Source organism: Mastigoproctus giganteus, chromosome 3, assembly GCF_048544385.1.
Source record: "Mastigoproctus giganteus isolate SK-2022 chromosome 3, ASM4854438v1, whole genome shotgun sequence".
In the NCBI taxonomy this organism is placed as follows: Eukaryota; Metazoa; Arthropoda; class Arachnida; order Uropygi; family Thelyphonidae; genus Mastigoproctus; species Mastigoproctus giganteus.
In genome coordinates, this window is record NC_143577.1 from 29,667,444 (window position 1) to 29,692,023 (window position 24,580).

Genomic DNA, 24,580 nt, shown 5'->3' on the forward strand with positions numbered 1-24,580 from the left:
TTTGCAGCTATACTTATTGTGCGAGTCTCTCCATATCAGGCGAGTATGCTGTAATTTTCATCTTTAAATGTGCTGAGAGACTCATTGTTCAGTCGGTTTCTTGATTTATTTTTAATATAGTTCATGTTCGAAAATATTAGCCCGCAGAAATATGTCAAACCCAAATATTTTCAGATTTATATACGTGTCCGGTAAACTACTCCATGCATTGAACACAATTTGATCTTGCATTTTCAACTCATCTATCGTCATCCATTTGTGTAGAATTGCAAGGGCAGCCTTTTGCCACTCCAAATCCTCAACTTCAATTTAAAGGCAATTTAGTATTGCACACGCCATATCCTTGATTTTTAATTCCTCTAACTCCATTTCAAATTGTGCTTTTTGTAGGCTAAAAGTTAGAGCTGCAGTTACATGTTCAGAGAGCCACAGGTTGCCAACCCCTGCTGTAGAGAAAAGAGTGTAAGGCGAGAATGCCAATAGATGATGAATGAGCCAGCAAATATTAAAGTTTAATTAAACAGTGAGGAAATGGTAAGAGTACTATAAGCAAAAACCAAAGAAAAAGCCCTAAAAAAAAAAAAAAAAAAAAAAAAAAAAATGCACAGGCCTGCGCACACATCAGGCTGATAAAGTAACTGCCAATTATCAGTAAAAGGATACAATGAATGGTACATTATCAAGGCATCATCTAGTACATCCATGTAATAATTAGCTGGATGTACTGGATGGTGCTAGCCCTTAGCTGTTTCTGAGTTCTAAATGCCAGTAACCACAGGTCCTAAAAATTGGCCAGTAGGCCATATTGTGTGTGGGGGGGGGTGTCAATAATTTAGCGGCATACTGGCAGAATAGCAAAGTGAATAAAATAAATAGATAGAAATGGTATCCCAGTCATCCTGAATTTGCTCTAACAATTTGTGGAGAATAAGAAAGTGTAAAGACACAGATGTTCATGGTATATCCTCTACCCTTTATTTTCTGTCACAGTAAAATGAGTCCTTGTAGATTGCAATATCTATAAGGATCAAACCTTCTGAATCCAAAAAGACAGTTACCATGACCTTGTTACCTGAAGGTTTTACTTGAATTTGCAATTTAATATTGTGTATTGTGTCCAAAGTGTTACTTTAGTATACACGCGTTACAATCACTGTTCATATTTCTGCAGACAACCTGAAAGTTATAAAAAGCATGTGGGATCTTATGATGATAATCATTATAATCATGGATGACCAACAAACTTCAGGTGAAAGCAAATCAAAAATTCAGATTAATTTGAATAGTTGTAGTAATAGAAACAATAAATGAATTTCACAGAGAGATACGAAATTATTTTTTGATGAAGCAGTATGAAAATGGAGATTTAGGATTTGATTGCTTTTAATAATTTTATAATTAATAAATCATTCTATTGAAATGAACAGTTTTTTGACAGAGAGAAAGCTAAATGTGGTTGTTATTGGTATTAGCTGTATGGTGCAAGGAAACTCTGCTTTTGCTTCATTATTATATACAAGTATTATGCTGTTTATAACTACAAGTATCCTATTATTGTTATTATTATTCTCAGTTGTGGTATAGAGCTTGTCATCCATGTGAGAGAGGGTATGCAGTTGCTTCCTCCCTTCTTTTAGGGAATATTTGTACTTGCTGTTATTGAGCATGGTGGACAGTGAGTTGAAGTGCTAGACAGAACCATAGTGGACTCAGGGCATCAACTTGGAAGATATCAGCCAGCTGTGGGGACACTGTCAAAGGCCTTGCAGTAATTGGTATATGTTGTCTACAGGTTGCAGTTCTTGTAGTGAATCTTTGTTCTTGGATTCTTTGCTTATCTGCTTATTATCCTTTCTGCTGCTCGGCTATATTGTTCTGGCTCTCCAAGTGGCCTGGTGCCTCCGTAGCCAGGTGGGAAGGAGCAGCAGTGCGTAGCACACGCTTCTTGATTAGGCAGAGGTTTGAGCCCGTGACCACCAAATACGGAGTAGCGGAAAGGTCAGGGAATGACCACCGCATATCCCCGGAGCAATATGGCCTTAGTTGCTAATGCTCCTAAAAACCAAATAACAAGCAAATTGATACCTTCTTGGTTAAGCAGTTGGTCAAGATCTTGTACATTGTTGGGAGACAGGTGATTGGTCTGTACTTTGCTGGGTTTGTGGTGTCCTTAGCCTTGAGTTAGTTGATTCCTTAACTCAGAAACTCTGGGAATGTGTCAGAGTGCCTTATTATCTGGGTGATCTTCTCCACTTTTTGCCTGTGCGTGTGTGCAGCTGAACTTCTTGTACCAGTAGTTGCTGGATGTTATCTATTCCTGATTGACTTTTGTACTTCTTCCTCCCGAATCTCCCATTCTGTTACCTCTTGTGTTCTTCATTTTCTTCCTTTCTGCTTCTAGCCACAGAGCACGGCCCTTATTTAACTTCATCTACAGGTTGCCCCAGAACTCCTCAGTTGCCGTCTGATTGGGTGACCAGTTGTGTTCCTTCCTGTAGAAGACTCACTGGTTTTGATCAAATATCCTGTTGTCTGTTTTAAAAATGTTCTTGTTTATACTCTGGGAGGCCTCCGTAGCCGAGTGGTCAGGAGTGGGAGTGCAGTAGCACACGTTCTTTGAGTAGACCGGGGTTCAAGCCCCTGACTGCTGAATACGGTCGATCTGCCAACCCGCACTGGACCAGCGTGGCAGATTATGGTCCATTTCCCTCAGCATGAATTGTTGAGGAGGCTTCCATCCTGCAGTGGGTTGATAATGGCTGCACTTTACCTTTTTTTTTATACTCTGGCATGACCACCAGATCACTGGAGTTTACAATAAATCAATCAGTACAAATGTTAATCATATTTAGCAGTCACAGGCTTGAACCCCAGTCCACTCAAAGAACGTGTGCTATACTGCACTCATTCTCATGACCACTCGGCTATGTCAGGCCTCGTGCTCTCTCTGTAATGCCAGTCTTTTGCTGAGTGCCTGGATTTTCTGCTTGAGGGTATTAATGTATTCTTCAATCCTCTGGTTATAGGTCTCTTGTGTGCTGTGGATATCTTTCTTGAGGATAATCTTCACTCTTCTGATCTGTTACCCCATTGGTACTGGGTCAGTTAACCATCTTCTTCTGTAGCCTTCTTTCCCAGGCTTTTTGGTCCCTTGTCTTTGTATTTTATTTTCTGCTAATCTCTGGTTTCTCTTCCATTCATCCTGGTGGCTGCTACAGTGACACAATAAATGGCTGTATGGATGGTGTCTAGTGTTACTTTGTTGTTCAGATAATGTGATATTATTTGCCTATTGAGGTGGTCTGTTATTTGTCACAGGATTCTGTTAAGTTTCTGCTTCAGTATGGTGTGGGGTCCATTCCGTTGAATTTCGGGACTTTCCTCCTCTCTTGTATTCTGGATATCTCAACCTCCTGTTTCCACTTTGACTGCTCTGGATTATAGTTCTTGTATATGCTGTTCTCCTCCAGTTCTGATTTAGTTGTGTGTGTATTTGTTGTTCTTTGTGATTGATTACACATCCTGCTTGATTTTTTTCAAGATTGTAGGAGCTATCAGGTTCTTCATGATGATGGTCTATCTCTAGTCTGCTATTTGCCGTTCAGTGACGTGAACAGTTAATGAACCATTCCAACCACATGGTGTGTAGTTTCGTCCTGTACGTTGTCATGTCTGTCTCTAGCTTGGTAAATTCATAATATGTTTGCATGATGATTGTATTCCTTTTAATACCCCACTTTATGCAATGGCTTCTTCCTTCCTTGGATGGTCTTGTCATTCAGTTGTAGCCATATGGGAGACAGTGCAACTCCACTTGATGCAATGTGTTCAGTATTTTTGCTTCTCTTCATCCAGTTATAGAGGTAGACTTGTTTAGCTTTGGATTTTTGCATCCAGTGATGGGTGGTATCTATTGCATCACCAGATGGCACTACTCTCTGCCTCTGCTGTCACTTCAACCTTGGGGGAGGTAGTTCCAATGAAGTGACTTCGTGGTTTTTTATATCCATATTATCATTATCCAATTCCTATTTGCATTTATTTACACATTTTCATGTTTAAGTTGTTTCGTGTTGCTTGTATGGCATCACATCCTACAGAATACGTAGCACTTTAGTTAGTGGCCTTTAGCCAACCCGAAAAAGTTAGTGCTGGCATAAAAATTATTGATGTGTATATTAACTTCAATACCATATAATTAAGCTCTTATTGTTATTATTAATGTGTATATTAATTAAATGAAAAATTTCATCCTGTTTGTGTCGTTTTTAAGTGCCTCTCTTCTGTTGTTGAGTTTTTCCGTTAATCACTATGAAAGTAGTGTTTTTTTTTTTTTTTTTTTGTAGTGTTTATATAATTTTTAATGAATTAATGAATTCCCTTTCAGCAAGGCAAAAGAACTCTTATCACAAATAATAAGTAGAGGTGAACGTGGTGGGCCACCTGTAATTCCCTCAGATCCCACGCATCTTCCTGACGGTCATACGGTTATGGAAATGATGATTCCAGGTCCTAAAGTAGGACTTGTTATTGGTAAAGGTGGAGAAACTATAAGGAACTTACAGGTATACTCTCTCTCTCTCTCTCTGTTTATTCATTTAATCCAAGAAAATGATGAATCAGTGAAATTTAAGGGGGGGGGGTGATATGAAGTTGGTAGTTCAATATTAACTACACTTAAAGTCCCAGTCAAATACAGATGACATTACACATGGTGTAGTGCCATTAGAAATTTGGAGATTCTGCAAATTTTTGAATAACAGTAAAGTTTAATTTTTCATTAGTAGATAGTGCTTGCCATTTTCAACTTTATTTTTATGTTTCAGGAAATAAATTTAATAGCAATAGTATTCACTATGTGGTGCATGGAAGCCACATGCTTTTACTGCACTGGCAAAAAAAAAAAAAAAAAAAAAAAAAAACTAACCCCAAACCCAAATAGATAAGAAAATGCAAATTATATGCTTCACTCTTCACACGGATAATTATCTAGTCGACCTTTGAATTTATTCAGACTGTCAGCTTCAACTGCCTGTGAGGGCAACTTGTTCCAACAATCAACAACTCGCTGACTAAAAGAAAACTTTCTACAATCTAATCTAAACCTAGAATTTGAATTTATGGCCCCTAGTTCTGGATTTTTTTATAACAGTGAGCATTCCACCTTCATTCATTTTACTAATCCATCTCAGAGCCTTATAAACCTCAGTTGGGTCACCTGAGGTGCCTGGCTGCCATAATCAGTCTTTCCTCATACTGTGATCCTTCTGCCGATTTCACCATTCAAGTTGCCCTTCTCTGGACTGTTTCGAGAAGCTCTGTGTCGTTTTTCAGATGAGGTCGGAAAAAGTTTCTCGAAAGGGATTTTTATTTATTTTTAGCCCCGAGGTAAAAATAAATACTTGCTGCTGTTGTCAGACTGCACCTGCTACCTATTGCTGTAATTGCATTGTCATTAAGAGCTGCTCTTAATTAATAAATTTAATGTCAGTATGTAGGGGAGACATTGCCAAGTTGTTGAACAAAGTGTGTTGTACTCTGGCATGCCAGTTTGGTTAGAGCAGTGCCCTGTACTGAGAGATTCCTTAGTGGGAGGGGGGTAGTTCTCTCAAAGTGGAAGGGAGCCCTTAATAAGGTAAGCAAATTCTAAAATTCATATAATTGAGTTGCCTAAAATGACAGTGATGTTTTGGCATTGCCCATTTCACTGGTGCTTATTTTATGGTGAAACAGTATGCTCTTGGGGATTTGTAGTGGGGATAGTTCTCAAAGTGGAAGGAAGCCCTTAATAAGGTAAGGAAATTCTAAAATTCATATGATTGAGTTGCCTAAGATGACGGTGTTTTGGCATTGCCCATTGCACTGGTGCCCGTTTCTATTGTGAAGCAGTACGCTCTGGGAGATTTGTAGAGGATTGTATTTCATCCCACAAGAATCAATAAATGTTGACTGTTCAGCTACAAAACTGCTCCTGTCCTCAGGAAAAACACCCTGTGATGGTAATAAATGCACCTATCATATAAAGCAGAGTATGAATAACTGAGAAGTAATCCAAAAATCAGCCTTTCGCCTACAAAAAAATTGAAGTTGCTGTTACGAATTCTCATTAGGATTTTAAATCGGGGATCTCAATGACAAAGCAGGGAATGTTTTAAACATTACTGCTAAAAGTTTTTTAGCAGTAAAATATTTTTTATTTTATTTTATTTAGTAATTTCTGCTTACTTTTTTTTTTTTTTTTTTTTAACTAATTGGCTGTGAGGTGTGCTGTGGTAGTTTACATTGAAAACAGAAATCCATGATGATAGTGTTGTTCTTCGTTATGTGCAATCCATATGTAGTACTTGGGTTAGTGTGAAGCTAACCTTTCCATAAGGGGACAAAGAAGTATGACAAAATTTCAGTAGATACATATGCAAAATTTTCCATGTTTGTAAAATCTGAAAAATTGTAACACATTTACTTTTGTCTACTGTATGTGGAATGGGATTTTTTTTCCTTTTTTTTTTCAAGTAGGAGGAAACAGTCCAGCACATTAAAAGAAATCTAAAAACATGTCACATTTCATAGCCACACGTGTCATATATGCCAAATTTTGTTTGCATATTTTGTCGTAGAACATATTTTTCCCTGAGTTGTGCTGATCATGCAGGCACATTGTTCAGAAATATCTTTCCTGATAGGAAAATAGCGAAAAAAATACGATTGTGAAAGGGGGGGGGGGAACAACAAGCATCATTAATGAAATTGCATGGATAGGGAAAGGAGAGACAGTGATAAATCTGAAAAAGGTTCCATTTTTGATAAGTGTAGATGCCACTAATCAGAGTAATTCCAAAGTGTGTTCCATTATGGTAACCTTTTTTTTATAAAATTTACACCGGTGAGCCGAAACATTATGACCAGCGAGCGAGTCGTTATGCAAATCGAAGCAACTGCAGGTGAACTTCGTGCGTGCGCTTGTCAGGACATGGTATAAAAAACACCTGATACTGAGCTCCGTTAATCAGTGTTACTCTTGTTCTTCAGATGGGAAAGCAGCGGATTTAAGCAAGTTCGACAAAGGCCAAATTGTAATGGCGAGACAACTGGGTCAGAGCATATCCAAAAGGGCACAGCTGGTGGGGTGCTCACAGTCAGCCGTGGTTAGTACCTGCCGAAAGTGGTCCAAGGAGGGAAAACCCGCAAACCACCAGCGAGGTGTTGGACGACCATGACTCATCGATGCTTGAGGTGAACAAAGGCTCTCCCTGACGGTACATGGCAACGGAAGGGCGACTGTAGCACAACTCACCGGTAATTGAAATGCTGGTGATGGGAGTAATGTGTCACAACACACAGTACATCGAACCCTGTTGAAAAATGGGGCTGCATAGCCGCTCCGAGTGCCCATGCTAACCACGGTTCACTGGTGACAGCGCCTACAGTGGACATGCAAGCATCGAAACTGGACCTTGAGTGATTGATACTGAGCTCCGTTAATCAGTGTTACTCTTGTTCTTCAGATGGGAAAGCAGCGGATTTAAGCAAGTTCGACAAAGGCCAAATTGTAATGGCGAGACAACTGGGTCAGAGCATATCCAAAATGGGAGTAATGTGTCACAACACACAGTACATCGAACCCTGTTGAAAAATGGGGCTGCATAGCCGCTCCGAGTGCCCATGCTAACCACGGTTCACTGGTGACAGCGCCTACAGTGGACATGCAAGCATCGAAACTGGACCTTGAGTGATTGAAAGAAGGCAGTCTGATCCGATGAATCGCATTTCCTGTTGCACCATGTGGGTGGACGGGTATGTGTACGTCATTTACCTGGGGAAGTGATGGCATCTGGATGCACTGTGGGACAAAAACAAGCTGGTGGCAACGGTGTCTTGTCTGGTGGTGCTGTCTTTCAGCAGGATAATGTGCCATGCCACACCATCTGGATTGTTGGAGACTAATTCGCAGAACACAAGGAAGACTTCCAGGTATTGCCCTGCCCTCCAAATTCCCCAGATATCAATCCCATCGAGCATCTGTGATTTGTGTTTGAACAGCAACTCCGATCTGTGGCATCTCAACCACGGACCTTACAGGAGTTAAAGATCTGCTGGTTACGTGTTAGTACCAGATACCACAAGACACATTTAGAAATCTTTGTGGCCATGCCTCGCCGGGTGTGAGCTGTTTTGGCTGCACATGGACGACCAACATCATATTAGGTAGGCAGTCATAATGTTTTTGCTCATCGGTGTATATAAAGCAGCTTGGTCTTATTGCCAGCATTGGAAGGTGACTCTACAGGATACAGCATTGGACATCATCTGAACATCTTGAAAGTATGTGGGATTCCTTCAAAAATACCTGTATGGCACTTAGTGTTAATAATGCACCTGTTTTGATAGATCTGAAAACTGGAGAAGCAAGAGTATAAAAAGAGATTGATCACTATGTGGTAATAGGCTGTTCTTCTCATCTTATGTGCAAAGGGAATTGCATGCCTGCCTTTGAAAGTTGATGAATACTTAGTAGACATTTGCCAGTATCTAGAGAGAGAGAGAGAGAAAGTGCTAAAAGAAAGCTAGAGGTAAACAATTTCAATTGATGCATTCCACTGGAGCATAAAAGATTTTTATGTATACATGTACATTTCTAGGTACCTTTAATCAATATTGGATGTTTGATCAAATGTACCTAGACTGTTTAGAACACTAGCAATCTTTGAAAAGTCTGTTTAAAGAAGCAATCAGATGTAATGGGAAAAAGCCATAGGAACACTTTTGAGAATTACTAGATTGAAAAGTATTCAAGTAATCCATAATTAAGTGCTACTGACTCATCCAGATCATGATCCAAAAGAGGTCTTGAAAGAAAAATTAATGAACCCCATCAAGATCACTTCAGAATGTCAAACTTCTGTTTAAGATTGATAAAATATAACTGTAGCCTCTTAAATATATTATCCTCACTCATGCAGAAAGTGTTCATGTTCTCTCTTCTAGTTTGAATAAACCAATTTGCTTAATTCTTTTAAATGTTTGGGGTTCACATAAAAAAAAAAAAAAAAAAAAAAATGTTATGCCAATGTTTGATGAAAATTTTAACATGGCTCTTCAATCCAACATGTGTCATATCCAGATTGGGGTCATTGCTAGGAGTCAGGGATATGTACCTTGTAATCCTGTTTGTTATGTACAAATTTTCTTTACCATCAGTTTTCCAATAGTCTACTTCCATATTGGAAGTTGATTACCGTAGCAGACAAAACCAGAAGCATGATTCTGACTTAGTCATAGGCATTTCTGCTGCCAAGGTTATGGGGGATAAAACAAGAGGAGAAGGTTCTGTTCTTGATTTTAGTGAGGAAATACTTTGTTGCTCTATGTTACCCATGGTGTGCAAGTGTCCACTGAAAAATTATTTTGTAAATGCCAAGGTGACTAATATTTCATCAATTGGCAGTGCATCATTTTCAAATTTGAAATATTTAATATACAAATTTTCAGTACTGCTTGGTGGTGTTAAAGCTAAAGTAGTCATTTTGCAGCATCAGTTCTGTTGATTTCAATGTGTGAACCTATCAGGTGCTATTATGAAAGAAGAAAATATTTATGTAAGGTGTTATTTCTTGGGTTACTGAAGAGTGCTAATAATTCTTCATAACAGAATACTAGATTTAGATGCCTTTCTTGTGGGAGTTTTAGAAATGCTCCTGATAGCTAAGTATAGATAGTAAGCATATAGTTATGAACAAAGCTTTATCTTCTTGATTACCACTGCATTTTAAAATTATAAAAAAACTTTACTGTCAGGGATAAACACCTAAATGCCAAGCACATTAATTTGACATCTTTTAGTCTTTTAATTCTTCTCCTTCATGTCTCCCCCCTTCCCCCCAATGTTTTTCCAACACCAAATGATGAAAGGATAAATCTTCTGGGAAATATTTGTGAATTCTTACAGTAGTATCAGATGGATTTTAATAATTACCCCTAACTTTAAGCTACCTAAGCATTCATACTTGTTTTTAATCCACTCGCCTGGCTGCCATTATGAGTTTATGTTAATTTAGAATATTACAAGTGTATATCTTGTGCCTAGCTTGCTGTTTATCAGAATACTGACAGTTAATCTTTATTTAAACTGAATGTAGAGTATCTTTCATTATTGTGTAACTATGTTTTATCAGTATAATGGCTTTTGTGATAAATTTATCAATATAACTAATTGTTATCTGCATTTATTAGATAGAAGATAAAATCATTAAGCCAAAGAATTCTGTTTGAAGTGAATTGAATTAAATGTGGTTTTTCTCCTCAGGAACGTGCTGGGGTGAAAATGGTAATGATTCAGGATGGACCACAGCAAACACTACATGAAAAAGCTCTCAGGATCTCAGGGGAACCTGAGAAGTGTGAGGTCAGTGGCGAGATATTTTCACAGCAGTTTTTTATGGTCAGGGCTTAATTTCCTCAGATTTTTAGATCCATTAAATATTACAAAAACGGTATCTTATATTATGTCATTGTGAAAATCTAGATGCTACAATAGAGCCTTAATTTAACAATCTAATTACACATAATGACAGATGAAATATTATATTAATTTCAAAATCGAAATAATTATAAAAAATATATTTTAATATTTGTTTTTAAAAAATATTAGATTTTATTTTCTTAAAAATGCAAAAAAATATACATGTTACCAGTATATATAACTACATTATAAGCAAATGATTGATACTTGTAAAAATGTTTGGTACTTCTCATCAGTGAACAAAAATAAGTTGTTAATATTGATTTCAATACCTGAATAACATTTTTCCAATGTGGAAAAAACTTTGTAAAATGTCTTCCTTGTTCAGCAGCATATTTTTTTGTAGATTGTCTTTACAACTTTTTTCATCAGCTCTAACTTAATGTGTAAGTAGCAAGTGAACACAGATGTATTATTCTTTTCTCTGATGTTTCTTCTTTTGTTCCTCTATGGAAATTATTAGTAAAGCAGTTTTGCACACAACTAAGAACTAAAATTTTTGGTTGCAATAAAAGCATTCTTTATGTGCTTGTTATTGGTTAATGGACACTGCTGCATGTTTTGGGATTTTTTTAATAATATTGATTAGAAACAGTATTGCCTATTTAATTAAACCTAAATTTTGCTGGTGGGAAAAAAAGTCAGTTGCACATGTGAGGTCCTCAGACTCTAGGCAAAATAAAAGTTTCTTAGCATGCTAAGAAACACATTCATAAACATTTTCATGACATAAAGGTCAGGTAAAGTATACATATTATGCTAAGTTTATGTTAATAATTTTGAACATATTTTTATAATATTTCGATAAAACTACACAAAGTGCAGTGTACATTAGAAAAATGTTTGAAAACTACTTCATGAATTTGATTATTTGATTACTCTCAATGTTTGGAATAATATGAAAAATGTTTTAAAATATTGATTTCAATACCTGAATAACATTTTTCCAATGTGGAAAAAACTTTGTAAAATGTCTTCCTTGTCTGAATTAGCAGTGAAAAATGGAGATGAGCCAACTACTCAGCTGCAGTGCAACATGAATTTCTGTGTGATCTATCAAAAAACTGGCCAGACTGCTAATAAAATCCCAAAAAAGATTCTTGTGGAGCATGAAAAGACATGGAAGCATGTGTTATTCTATTGCTGTCAATAGACCCTGAGGTTCAATTTATGGCGTAATAGTGTATAGTTGTATAATTGTTTGTATGGTATCCTACACTGGTGTGCAAACCTTAAGGACCAGCACTATTTCTAAAGGCTACAATCACAAAATCTTTACTTAAGGCACTCTTTACTGATGAGAATAGATTCAGTCTCAGCAGTGATTCTGGACGTCAGCTAATCTGGCGAGAGGTTGGCACACGGTATCACCCCACAAACATCAATGAAAGGAATCGATATGGCAGTAGAGGTGTTCTCGTCTAGCGAGGCATTATCTTCGATAGATGTACACAACTCCAGTTACTGGAAGGCATTACAGTAACTGGTGCACGCTACTGCACTGAGGTAATCCTTCCCCATGTGTGTCTGTTCCGAGGTGCCATTGGCCCCGAGTTTGTGTTTATGGATGGTCGCACTGCAGCTGTTGATATGCCTTTGGAAAATGAGGACATTGTTCGTATGGATTGGCCTGCCCTTTCCCCCGCCGATCTAAATCCTATCGAACACATTATGGGACCCTCTGGGGAGATGCTTAGTGGCACGTCCACACCCACCAGAAAATGTTCACCAGCTGAAGATGGTGCTGACAGAGGAATGGACGATGTTACCGCAAGAACTTATCAACAACATTGTTCTAAGTATGGACAGGCGGTGCAAAGCTTGCATCGACATTAGGGGTGGCCATATCTCCTGGCGAGGACCACCCCTTTACCTTTGTTCCATCTTTGGTAGTGATGCATCTGTATCATGGCAGCCAGTGCTGTGTTGCCATTATAGAATAAAGTCCCTCTGTACCATTTTGAGGAATTTATTGCTTAAACACAGAGCGTACAGATAAAGCAGAAATATATGAGCTTCCGGCTATATGGTAGCCTTCGTCATTCTGACGAAGGCTACCATATAGCCGGAAGCTCATATATTTCTTCTTTAATAAGTATATATGAGCTTCCGGCTATATGGTAGCCTTCGTCATTCTGACGAAGGCTACCATATAGCCGGAAGCTCATATATTTCTGCTTTATCTGTACGCTCTGTGTTTAAGCAATAAATTCCTCAATGAATCCAGAGCGCGTAGGCCTGTTTCGTTATGTTCTGTACCATTTTGTTTCCGTTGTGTTGGTGTTGTTTCCTTCATCATTTCTGTATCTTACGAGGTTCCTTTGGTATGATTTTCTCATATCCAGGCCATTCCTATAAGAAGCTACAGGTGAAAACTTGACCTGGTCCTTAAATTTTCCACACCAGTGTACTACATGAGTAGAGTGGTATAATGTGTATATATATATATATATATATATATATATATATATATTTTTTTTTTTAATATTTATTTAACAGAAATCTCAAATTTCATAGAATCATGAAAACTCTTGCACTGCCACTGAAGTAAACAAATTCCATTTTTCTTGCTTATATTCCATGATTCCTCAGAAGTGTAGCAAACTTATAAATTTTTCAGGTCAGTTATGTCAGCTATTTTGCAGCTCCTGGAGAAGAGAAGTTTTTTCTGATTTATTTTCTGTTTTATTAGCTTAAATTGGCATATTTACTTATTTTCTAGAGTAGTTTTATATTCCTAGTTACGATACTTATTTAAAGTTTAACTTGATAGAGATTTTGTGGGTATTACTTAGTATCGGCAACGGTATCAAATTCACGTGTTACAAATTGCAGCTCCGTTGAATGAGAGGTTTTTAACCGTATTTAGCCGATTTATTTACCAATTGTTATATCAAATTATTATCTATAAGTAGCTATAGACCTAGTCAGGATCCTTAGTTTATTCTAAATTTAGTAAGCGAGATTTGGAAGTTAATCAATACTTAAGAGTCCGTAGAAGTACCGTTCGTAATTACCGCCATTGTAACACGATACAGCATATCCAGAATTCGATAGCATTAGCTTTGTGTAGTATAGTGCATAATATAATATTGTCAATTAATCAGAAAATCTATTAATCTTGTTAAACTTCATTGTCAATTAAATTGTACTTTTAACTATATATATATATATAATGACTTAGAGTACAAACGTAACAAATAATTAATACATAACTTGATACGGAAGTTATATAAAGGGAACTCGTAGATAACACTCGATACTGAAAAATAAATATAGCGTTATAAATGTGTTGGGATACAAGTTTAAGGTTTTAATTTTTGTTCTGAAATTGTAATTTTATTGACATTAAATCGAAATCATGACTCAGACCAGAGCAGCAAAGCAAAAGGCTCAAGCTAATGGGAGTGCTGTGGCTCAGAGAAGAACTGAGGGGGGCAGTTGCCCTCTGAATCACAGCCTTTTAAGATGCACTGTTTGCTTGATGTTTGCGGAGCAATCGGGTACGGGACATGATACTGCCACGAGGGATGTCTTTGTGTGTGCACGATGCAAGGAGTGCAAGGAAATTAGGCGACAACTCAGCATTGTTATGGGCCTATATGAGACCTTGAAGGACAGGGTGGATGCCCTCGAAGGAAATAAATTGAGGGGCCCATCAAGCTCTCAGCTGCCCACATCAACGCCAGAGCTTGCACTTGGTCATCTTGCAACACAGAGGCAGCCCCCAAGGCAGAATACGCTGCTCCCACAGGAACTGGTAGTTGTTGGTGACTCTATTGTCAGGGAAACGAGGAACATGCTTTGTAAAAAAGGATAGGTGGAACAGGACCAGGGTATGTCTGCCAGGGGCAAAGGTTGATGATGTAGCGCGGATATCATCTTTTAAGAGCACAAAAGGTGATATAGTTGTACACGTTGGCACTAATGATATTAAGAGTAGGAGACCAGCAGAGTTACTTAACAAGTACAGGTCACTGTTGAAAAAAAGCCGTGAAGTAGGGTTGAATTTGAAAGTGTCTACAATTCTGCCCAGACACAATAGGAGGGAGTATATGATGAGAGCCTTGTCGATCCCCTCGACGTGGGCACCTGTACGTGGTGAGGGGACCTCCCAGTGACGCTGCTGGACTTCCAGACTAGCATCACTGGGATCCAACGCCCACAGCCTAGGTTCCGGGCTTACATCAATGGAATCCGGCGTGTTTGCCGTGCGCTGCGACCCGTGGAAATTCGGAAAGGGGGATCCTGGTGGTTGAGGGGCCCAGCTTCAATACACCACTTTGGCCCCTGCTTCGACAAGACGGGTGGTCCTGGAAGGCCCGGCTAGGATCAATCGGCTAGTAGGCTCGCCTGCGAGAGTCAACCGTGTCAAAGCCATGCCCCTACCCTCATGGTCCGAGGGACAGGATTCAGGCTGGCGGCGGTGCGGGTATGGTGTCTGGGGAGCCCGGGCACTGAACCACTTAAAAAAACTCATGAATCCTGATAAACTTATTTCTTCAGGGGCCCCAACCCGGTCCCTATCTGAAAACATAGACAATGATACTGATAGCATTATTGCTAAAAAAAGGCAGAGAACTGAAGTACCATCAGGGCCAGTCCCAAGGTTCTTAATCATGCATTCTACCAATGAGACACCGATTGGTAAAATGTCGCCCTTTTTCATTCAAAAAGGGTTAGACGGGTTAGCAGGTTCACCCAAATCAGTTAAGAGGCTTCGTTCTGGAGACCTCTTAATTGAAACTAAAAATGACAGGCAATCTGAACATCTCCTCCGAACAACATCAATCGGAGGAATCCCTATAACAGTGACACCACATAGAACACTCAACTCATCGAGAGGTGTCATTTCGGAGTGGGACCTTCTCAACGTAACCGAGGAGGAAATCTGCTCTGAATTAAAACCCCAGGGAGTTATTGCCGTCAAGAGAATTACTGCGCGAAGGGATGGAAAAATAGTTAAAACCAGGAGCGTTATCCTGACTTTTAACTCTCCTAAACCTCCTGACGAGATAAAAGCTGGATACATCAACTGTTCAGTGCGTCCATACGTTCCGAACCCTTTACGGTGCTTTAAGTGCCAGAAGTATGGACATTCTCAAATGGCCTGCCGTGGAGTCCTTGCATGCGCTCGATGCGGTGCAAAGGACCACGAAACAACAGCATGTTCAGCCGCAAAACCCACCTGTATTAACTGTGAGGGCGAACACCCGGCCTACTCACGAGCATGCCAGAGGTGGAAAGAAGAAAAAGAAATTCAACGGCTGAAGGCAGAGCTAAATATATCATACCAGGAGGCAAGGAAATCGGTCAAACCCCTGAATACCAACAGACCTACCTACGCCCAGAAGGTAGCAGGGAGATGTTCCGTCGGAACTCAGACGGACGTGACCATTCCTCCAAAGGAGTCTTTCACTCCCATCGCGCGTTACCTTTTAAGTTCTCAAAAACCTGCGCAGAAGGACCAATCAGCTGCCACTCCTATATCGGTACCTCCTAACGCTCCACAAGTTCCAGAGGTAACTATTAAAGAAAAGAATAAAAAAGGGGAAGTACCCCCTAGTACCCATGATAAGATGGATGTCGAGCAGAAGGAGGTACCCGAAGATTCAGTCTTGGAACTCTTTGCGGAGGAGGAAATGGACACAGGACAGCGTCCTTTCTTCCCCAAAAAAGATAAATCCAAGACTGACAAAAGTAAGCCCTCAGCACCTCGGAAGCCGCCTGATGGACCCACCAAGCCAAAATAATGGCTAAATTCCTACAATGGAATTGTCGTGGATTCCGGCGAAATATAGATGACATCAAGGCCCTCCTGCAAAAGCACGAGCCAGTTTGCTTTTGCTTGCAGGAGACATATCTAAAGGCAAATGATGATCCCACCATGCACAACATCACAGTTTTTCGAAAGGATAGAATTGCGGACGGCTCTGTACATGGGGGAGTGGCTATCCTTGTGGGTAACCATACCCCAGTGCAGCCCTTGCTAATTACAACCAGCATAGAGGCTGTTGCAATTCGCCTTTCAGTGGGATTCTTATTAACTGTATGCTCTATTTATTTGTCACCTGGGACTGACATCTCCCAGGCAGACCTTGATGATCTTCTAACGCAGTTGCCTCCCCCTTTCTTACTTCTCGGGGATATGAATGGACATAACACCCTGTGGGGTAGTGCTAACATCAACGGAAGGGGACGAGTCATAGAGCATATGCTCAATGACAATGACCTTTCCCTTCTAAATACTGGAACAAACACCTTTTTCCACATGCCTACCCGTACCTTTTCTGCCATTGATCTCTCTATCTGCTCCCCTTCTCTGCTCCCTTCATTCACTTGGGAAGTGGAGGAGAATCCATACGGAAGTGATCACTTCCCTGTGATAACCTTGTTACACAGTGGGAGACCATGTCTTCCCTTCAGGTTACCACGGTGGAAGTTTGATCAGGCTGACTGGACTGCCTTCCAACATCAGGCAAATTTTGATCTTAGTACAGTCAGTCAAGAGCCTATCAATGATGCAGTTAAGTACATCACAGAAAATATTGTCCAAGCAGCTGCGAATACTGTTCCAAAAACATCTGCCCGGTTTCCACCATTTCCCAAACCCTGGTGGAATTCACAATGCACAGCAGCAAAAAAGGCTCAAAACAAAGCGTGGGGGATATTCCGCCGATATCCTACCACGACCAACCTTATAGCCTTTAAACGTGCACGAGCCAAAGCACGCTACATCCGTCGTCAGAGTCAAAAGGAATCGTGGATCCGTTTTACATCATCTATTAACCAGTCTACCAACTCTAAGGTAGTCTGGGATAAAATCCGGAAAATGAAGGGAAAATACACAGCGCACCCCTCATCGGTCCTTGAATATAATGGATGTACTATTGCAGACTTTACTGCAATAGCGAATGCTCTTGGGGAAACTTTTTCTAACATCTCCGCAACATCATCTTACTCCCCAGAGTTTCTGGTCCTAAAGGGCCACGCTGAAAAACAGGCCCTTAAATTCACATCGAAGGGATCCCACCCATACAATGGGCCATTTAATATCCATGAGCTGAAAACAGCACTCGCCCGTACAAAGGCTACCGCTGTTGGACCAGACAACATCCATTATGAAATGATCAAACATCTTTCACCAGAATCCATGGACCGTCTGCTCCTCCTGTACAACAGAATCTTCCTCGAGGAGCACTTTCCGGAAACCTGGCGCAAGGCAACTATTCTTGCTTTTGCTAAGCCAGGAAAGGATCCTAAATATCCAAAAAACTATCGTCCTCTTGCTCTGACCAGCTGTCTGTGCAAAATATTGGAGAGAATGGTCAATGCTCGGCTCTTATGGTATTTAGAGTCGAATGACCTTCTCTCCCGCTTTCAGTGCGGCTTCCGAAGAAATAGGTCCACATTGGACCACTTAGTTAGACTGGAAACATCTATCCGAGATGCTTTCCTAAAAAGAGAACATTTGGTATCGGTGTTCTTTGACATGGAAAAAGCGTACGACACAACTTGGAGATTTGGTATTTTAAAAGATCTATACAATCTCGGTCTGAGAGGCCACCTTCCCATTTTTATTAAAAATTTTTTATCCTGCCGTTATTTCCAAGTTCGTGTAGGATCCTCCCTTTCGCGGCCTTTTTGCCAAGAGGAGGGGGTACCACAAGGATCTGTCTTAAGTGTTACGCTTTTTGCCATTAAAATAAATTCTATTTCAGAACAACTTCCTCCAACTGTAAACAGTGTACTCTATGTCGATGACTTCAGCATGTTCTCTCAATCATGCAATATGAGGGTTATTGAGAGACAACTGCAACAAGCTATTGACCGTGTTAACATCTGGGCCACGGCCAATGGTTTCAGGTTCTCACCGGAGAAGACCGTTTGCGTCCATTTTTGTCGCAAACGTAACCTCCACCCTGAGCCTGAATTACGACTTGGACAAAGCACCATCCCAGTCGTATCAGAGGCAAAATTCCTGGGACTCATTTTTGACAAAAAGTTGACATTTGTTCAACACATTCGTCAGCTACGTACGAAGTGTACGAGAGGGCTTAACATCCTCCGCTCTCTCTCTTCTACCTCTTGGGGTGCAGACCGATGCACTCTACTACGTCAGTACCGTGCACTTGTACGCTCAAAATTAGATTATGGGTCTCAGGTGTATGCATCTGCCAGAAATAGCGCTGTTCGTTGGCTTGACCCCATCCATCACCAAGCCATTCGTATCGCTACTGGTGCATTCCGAACATCACCTGTCCAAAGTCTGTATGTCGAAGCAACTGAACCATCCTTGTCGCTTCGACGAATGCAGTTGTCTCTACAATATGCCTTCAAGCTGAAGTCCCTGCCGGACCATCCCACATGGACATCCGTTTTCGAGCCACGATGGGAAAATCTTTATAACACACGGCGGACCGCCAATCGCCCATTCGGCATTCGTGTTCAAGAGCTACTCAATGAGCTTAACATCTCGGTAGACAAGGTCGCTCGATCACCAAAGGAGCCCCTTCCACCCTGGCATGCACAAACACCAGCATGTGACTTCTCGCTCAAACTTGCGACGAAGTCTAATACTCCAGCCTCTGTCTACCTTCAGCTCTATTCACAACACCGTGCAGAACATTCTGACTTCTTGCCAGTTTACACAGACGGCTCGAAGTCAGAATCATATGTGGGATCTGCTGCTGTCTTTCCAAATAATACCGTATCAGAGCAGATACCCCTTGACTGCAGCATTTACACTGCAGAGCTGCATGCCATAGAGTTAGCTCTAGATCACATAGGAAAACACCGTTACCAACGGAGTATTATATATGCCGACTCAATGAGTGCACTACAGGCTTTATCAGCGATGTCACACACTAATCATCCAACCCTGTCCCGAATCCAGCAGATAATATACAGCCTCTTTGTAAGTGGATTCGATATCCGATTCTGCTGGATCCCCAGTCACATCGGGATTAGAGGAAATGATTTGGCTGACACTGCAGCCAAATCGGCAGCCCTGACGGATAATCTTGACCTGTTAGTCCCCTATACAGACTACAGGCAAGTGATCCATAGTAACCTACAATTTCAGTGGCAAGATTCGTGGCATCGACTGATTACTACAAACAAACTATGTCGAATTAAGCCTATGATCCATCCATGGCGGTCCAGCTTACGCAGGGATCGCAAAGAGGAAGTTGTTCTTGCTCGGCTCCGCATAGGACACTGTCATCTAACACACTCCTTTTTGCTGAGGGCTGATGACCCTCCTATGTGCGAGCAGTGCGACACCATTTTATCCATCAAACATATTTTATGTGACTGTACCAATTTTAGAAATGCTCGTTATACCGCTTTTAACCATCTGACTGAGCCATATACACTCAGTCAGATTTTATCTGACAATGACCATGTGTCTGCTATTTTTAGTTTCCTAAAAACAGTAAACCTTTTTACTCGTATTTAAAAAAAAAAAAAAAAAAATCTTATTATTTTAAGGTTTACTATTGTTACTCGTTTACAGATATTTGTCTTTTACAGTTTACAATTGTTTTTATACTCTGACTTAGTGACCTAATTCATTAGGTCACTGAATGTTTTACTAGTTTTGGCGCATTATAGCCTAAGTTGCTGATGCGCCAATAAAACTGAACTAACTAACTAACCTTGTCGATCAGTTCGGCCCTGGAAAGATTGTGCAGGGCTCAAGGGGTAGAATTTTTTTCAGCCTGGATTGTACTTGTTAACAGGAGAGATTACTTCTACAGGGATGGGATACACTTAAATAGAAAGGGTGCAAGAATATTTGCTGATGCTATCGAGGCAGTGTTAGGTGGGTCGGAAAACTGCTAGCTTGGGGGGAGGCAAACACTAATAGATTAACAGTAGCCACTGGCAGAGGTGAAAGAGATTCTTGCACTGCTTCTATTGGAATGAGCAGAAGCCTGAAAAACAAGATGCAGGATATTTCAGAGACTGCTGGAAGTCATTGCGGTACAAGTAAACACATGGGTTGTGTTAGGGTAGCTAAGAATAGAAACAGGTGCATGTATACTTGTGTGTACACCAATGCTAGGAGTTTAATAAATAAATTTGATGAATTTGAGGTATTGCTCAAAACATCAAAGGCAGATATTGTTGGGATATCAGAGACGTGGTGTCACACAGTTATAAGGAATGCAGAACTGGAATTTGGGGAGTACAACGTCTACAGAAAGGATAGACAGGATAGGAAGGGAGGAGGGGTTATGCTATTAGTTAAAAAAACACATAAAAGCCTTGCTAGTGTCACTCACACACTAGCAAGGCTTTTGTGCATTTATTGGATGATTGTTTTCTACACGAGCATGTTCGGGAGACAACTAGAGGGAGTAATACTCTTGATCTGATTATCAGTGGTGATTCTTCATGCATTAAGAATCTGCATATAAAGGAACCACTAGGTGGCAGTGATCACAGTGTGCTGAAGTGGGATTTACTCAAGGAGGTAACTACCATCAGAGGCAAAGGGAAGGGTTTTTGCTTTCGTAAAGGCGACTATGATGGTCTGAGACAGTATTTAAATTCTATACAGTGGGACCAACTGATGATATTACCAACAGCAAATTCAAAATGGGAAGCATTCAAGGAACTAATCTTGGAAGCTACCAGGCTTTACACACCAACCAAGAAATATTGTTTGAGGTTCAGGCCTAAATGGTTGTCAGATGAACTAATGGACATATGGCAGAGAAGAAAAATGCATGGGATACATACAAATTAACATGGGTGACATGGAAGCCTATGATAGATATAAGTTGGTCTGTAACCAAGTCACAAAGGAGATTAGGCAGGCAAAGGCAGATTATGAGAAATCCTTGTCAAAGGATGCAAAGAAAAACAGAAAAGAGTTCTTTACTTACTTAAACTCAAGAAGGAAAGGGATGAATCAGATTGGTCCACTGGATGTTGATGGTTCAACAGTTGAGGATCCCGCTCAGGTGGCTAACAATCTAAACAAGTATTTTGCTTCTACATTCACACATGAGGAGTTATTCAGGAAGGGAAATGTCGTAGGTGAAGTAAACATTGGCAGTGAGCTAGATGATTTTCTGATAACTGAGAGGAAAGTGGAGGAGAAATTGTTGAGGATAAACATAAAAAAGGCACCCAGGGTGGATGGGATCTATCCAGTTATATTAAAGGAGGCAGCAGAGGAATTAAGCAAACCCCTAGCCATAATTATGAGAGCTTCTTTGGACTCGGGGGAGGTACCCATAGACTGGAGATGTGCAAATGTAACTCCAATTCACAAAGGAGGATCAAAGGCTGACACAAGTAATTATAGACCTGTTAGTTTAACTTCAGTTCCAGGAAAATTAATGGAGGCACTGGTTAAAGAAGCATGCAGGATCATCTAGATAAGAATTCAGTTATAGCTCAGACACAGCATGGTTTTGTTAAGGGCAGGTCTTGTCTGACCAATTTGATTGGATACTATGATGTAGTCACAAAAGAACTGGATGCAGGGAATAACTTTGATATCATATATTTGGATCTTAGAAAGGCTTTTGATACTGTTGCACATGGAAGACTGCTGCACAGATTGGAGCAGTGCTGCATTGGAGGCAAATTGCTGCTATGGATAAAGGGATGGTTGAGTGGCAGAAGACAGAGAGTGGTAATCAGTGGACACTGCTCAACGTGGACTAATGTTATTAGTGGTGTTCCTCAGGGTTCAGTGTTGGGTTCATTGTTGTTTTCTGTATTTATAAATGATATTGATGATGGTATATCAAGCTTAATGTCCAAGTTTGCAGACGATACAAAGGTTGGCAGGGTTGTTAAGGACACTACTGATGCTATGCTGCTGCAACAGGATCTGGAAAGGTTGAGCAAATGGGCTGAGAGGTGGCAAATGAAGTTTAACATTGACAAATGTAAAGTACTACATATGGGAAACAGTAACCCCAGATAAACGTATCAACTCTGTGGTACTATGCTGACAGTGGTACAGAATGAAAAGGACCTGGGGGTAATTGTGCAGGCAGATATGAAGTTCTCTGAGCAGTGCAGACGAGCTGCAAGAGTAGCTCATGGTGTCTTGTCAATGATATACAGGAATTTTTCTAGCAGGGATAGGGATGTGATTATTCCCTTGTATAAGGCATTGGTCAGGCCACACCTTGAGTACTGTATACAGGTCTGGAGGCCTCATTTTAAGAAGGATGTAGAGCTGCTGGAACGAGTACAGAGAAGGGCAACAAGATTAGTGAATGGAACAAAGGGTTGCTCATACGAAGAAAGGCTTAAGTTTTGCAAATTACAGAGTCTGGAGACTAGGCATCGGCGAGGTGATCTGATAGACGTGTATAAGGCTTTGAATGGCTTGAGCATGCTCAGTGCCGATGGGATTCTTCCTCTTGCTCAGAATAATCACCTGAGATGGCATAAATTCAAATTGAGGAAGGACGGATGTCGAATAGATGTGCAGAAATTTGCCTTTAGCTAGCGGGCAGTTGGTTTGTGGAATAGACTTCCATCACTTGTTGTTGAAGTTGATAGCCTAAATAAATTTAAGGCTCAGCTGGACAGGTATTTCGAACGAAGGGAGGGGTGAAATGGGAGTAGTGGTTGTGTTTTTTTTTTTTTTTTTTTTTTTTTTGGCTGATGCTGAATAAGCTTGCTTTCTTGCATCATATGCCTCTGCTAATGTCAGTTTCTTTCTTATAAAAAGGATAAGGTGGTTTGTATTATCTTTTCATTTCTTCTCTTTTCACATTTCTGTTGCCCACGATATGTTGCAAATTTTTGCAATACCTAAAATATTCTGGAAGGAAACCCATTCCACAGATTCTTCCACTATTAGAAACTCACTCCCTGTGGCATACACATGTTCAGAAAACCTGCTGTGCCAACTCTGCTCTCATTTCAAAAACACACCCAAAGGATTAGAATCTGCAGCTTTCCTTATGGCTTCCCACAATTTTTTTAGATTCCCTCAACACAGAATTGGTTATACCAAGTAATCCACCCCACTTCTCATCCTGTGTTGTGTTGAATGATATCAGATCCCAGCCTTCTTAAAGTAAAGATCATAAACAGAACTAAATGTCTGCTGAACTCTGAGACACACTGATATCCTATGAAAAAACAAACCATGCAGCTAAACAATCTGATTTTTGCTTCAATCCCATTCTCTAGTTCTTACATGGATTATAAGAGAATCATCCAAAAAGCGCGTACAATATTCAGTGGACATGTGGAGTGACAGATGGTGTCTTCAGATACCTAGCTTGGGCAAAACTAAATGTAAGTGATATAGCACAATTTCACATGTGAAACATATCTCACCATCTCTGTTTACTTATGAATGAAAGTCCTCCTCAGTTAGTGCACCTCATATAAGACCACCCCAACCCCCACAGTTAATCTTTTAATGGACTGTCACCATTAACACAAATGTTGGGTTTCACATTTTCTGGACATTAAAACATGGATCCCACCAAGGTAATACAGCAAACTTTGATCTTTTTCCCTTCCTTGGTCAAATAAATCTATCTGTTAATGCAATTGACATATTCTTTATAAGAAGCATGCTTTGCCTATTTTTGAAATGAATTACAGATATACACATTTTGCCTTACTTTCCAATTTGGAAGTAAGGTCACAACAGTTCATCCAAGTTTTATTTGAGCTGTGAACTTCTACTGTGACAGATGGAAGTTTATTCTAGCAATAAACTACCTGCTGGCTAAAAGCAAATTTCTAAAGATCTGTTCTAAAACTGTCTTTCCTCAGTTTAAATGTATGTCCCCTGAGGTGACTAATGTGGGCAAGAGGAAGAATCCCATTAGCATTCAGCTTGCTCAAACTATTCAAGGCCTTATACACATCAATCAAATCAACTTGCAGGTGATCAGACACTGCAATTTGCAGAACTTAAGCCTTTCTTTGTAATACCACCCTTTCGTTCCTCTAACTATCTTGTTGCCCTTCTCTGTACTCGCTCAAGCAACTCTACATCCTTCCTAAAATGAGGCCTTGAGACCTGTATACAGTACTCAATGATTGCCTGACCATTTCCTT

The 24,580-nt window shown here is 40.2% G+C and overlaps 1 protein-coding gene across 3 annotated transcripts in view; it reads left to right on the forward strand.

Moving 5' to 3' along the window:
- Positions 1-24,580, forward strand: part of LOC150087834 (far upstream element-binding protein 1-like) — a 250,614-nt gene that overhangs the window by 138,003 nt on the left and 88,031 nt on the right. For all 3 annotated transcript variants that reach the window (XM_090369223.1, XM_090369222.1, XM_090369224.1), the window contains 2 exons: positions 4,388-4,565; positions 10,304-10,402. In XM_090369223.1, coding sequence (XP_090225349.1) covers positions 4,388-4,565; positions 10,304-10,402 — 277 coding nt within the window. The remainder of the gene's footprint in view (positions 1-4,387; positions 4,566-10,303; positions 10,403-24,580) is intronic.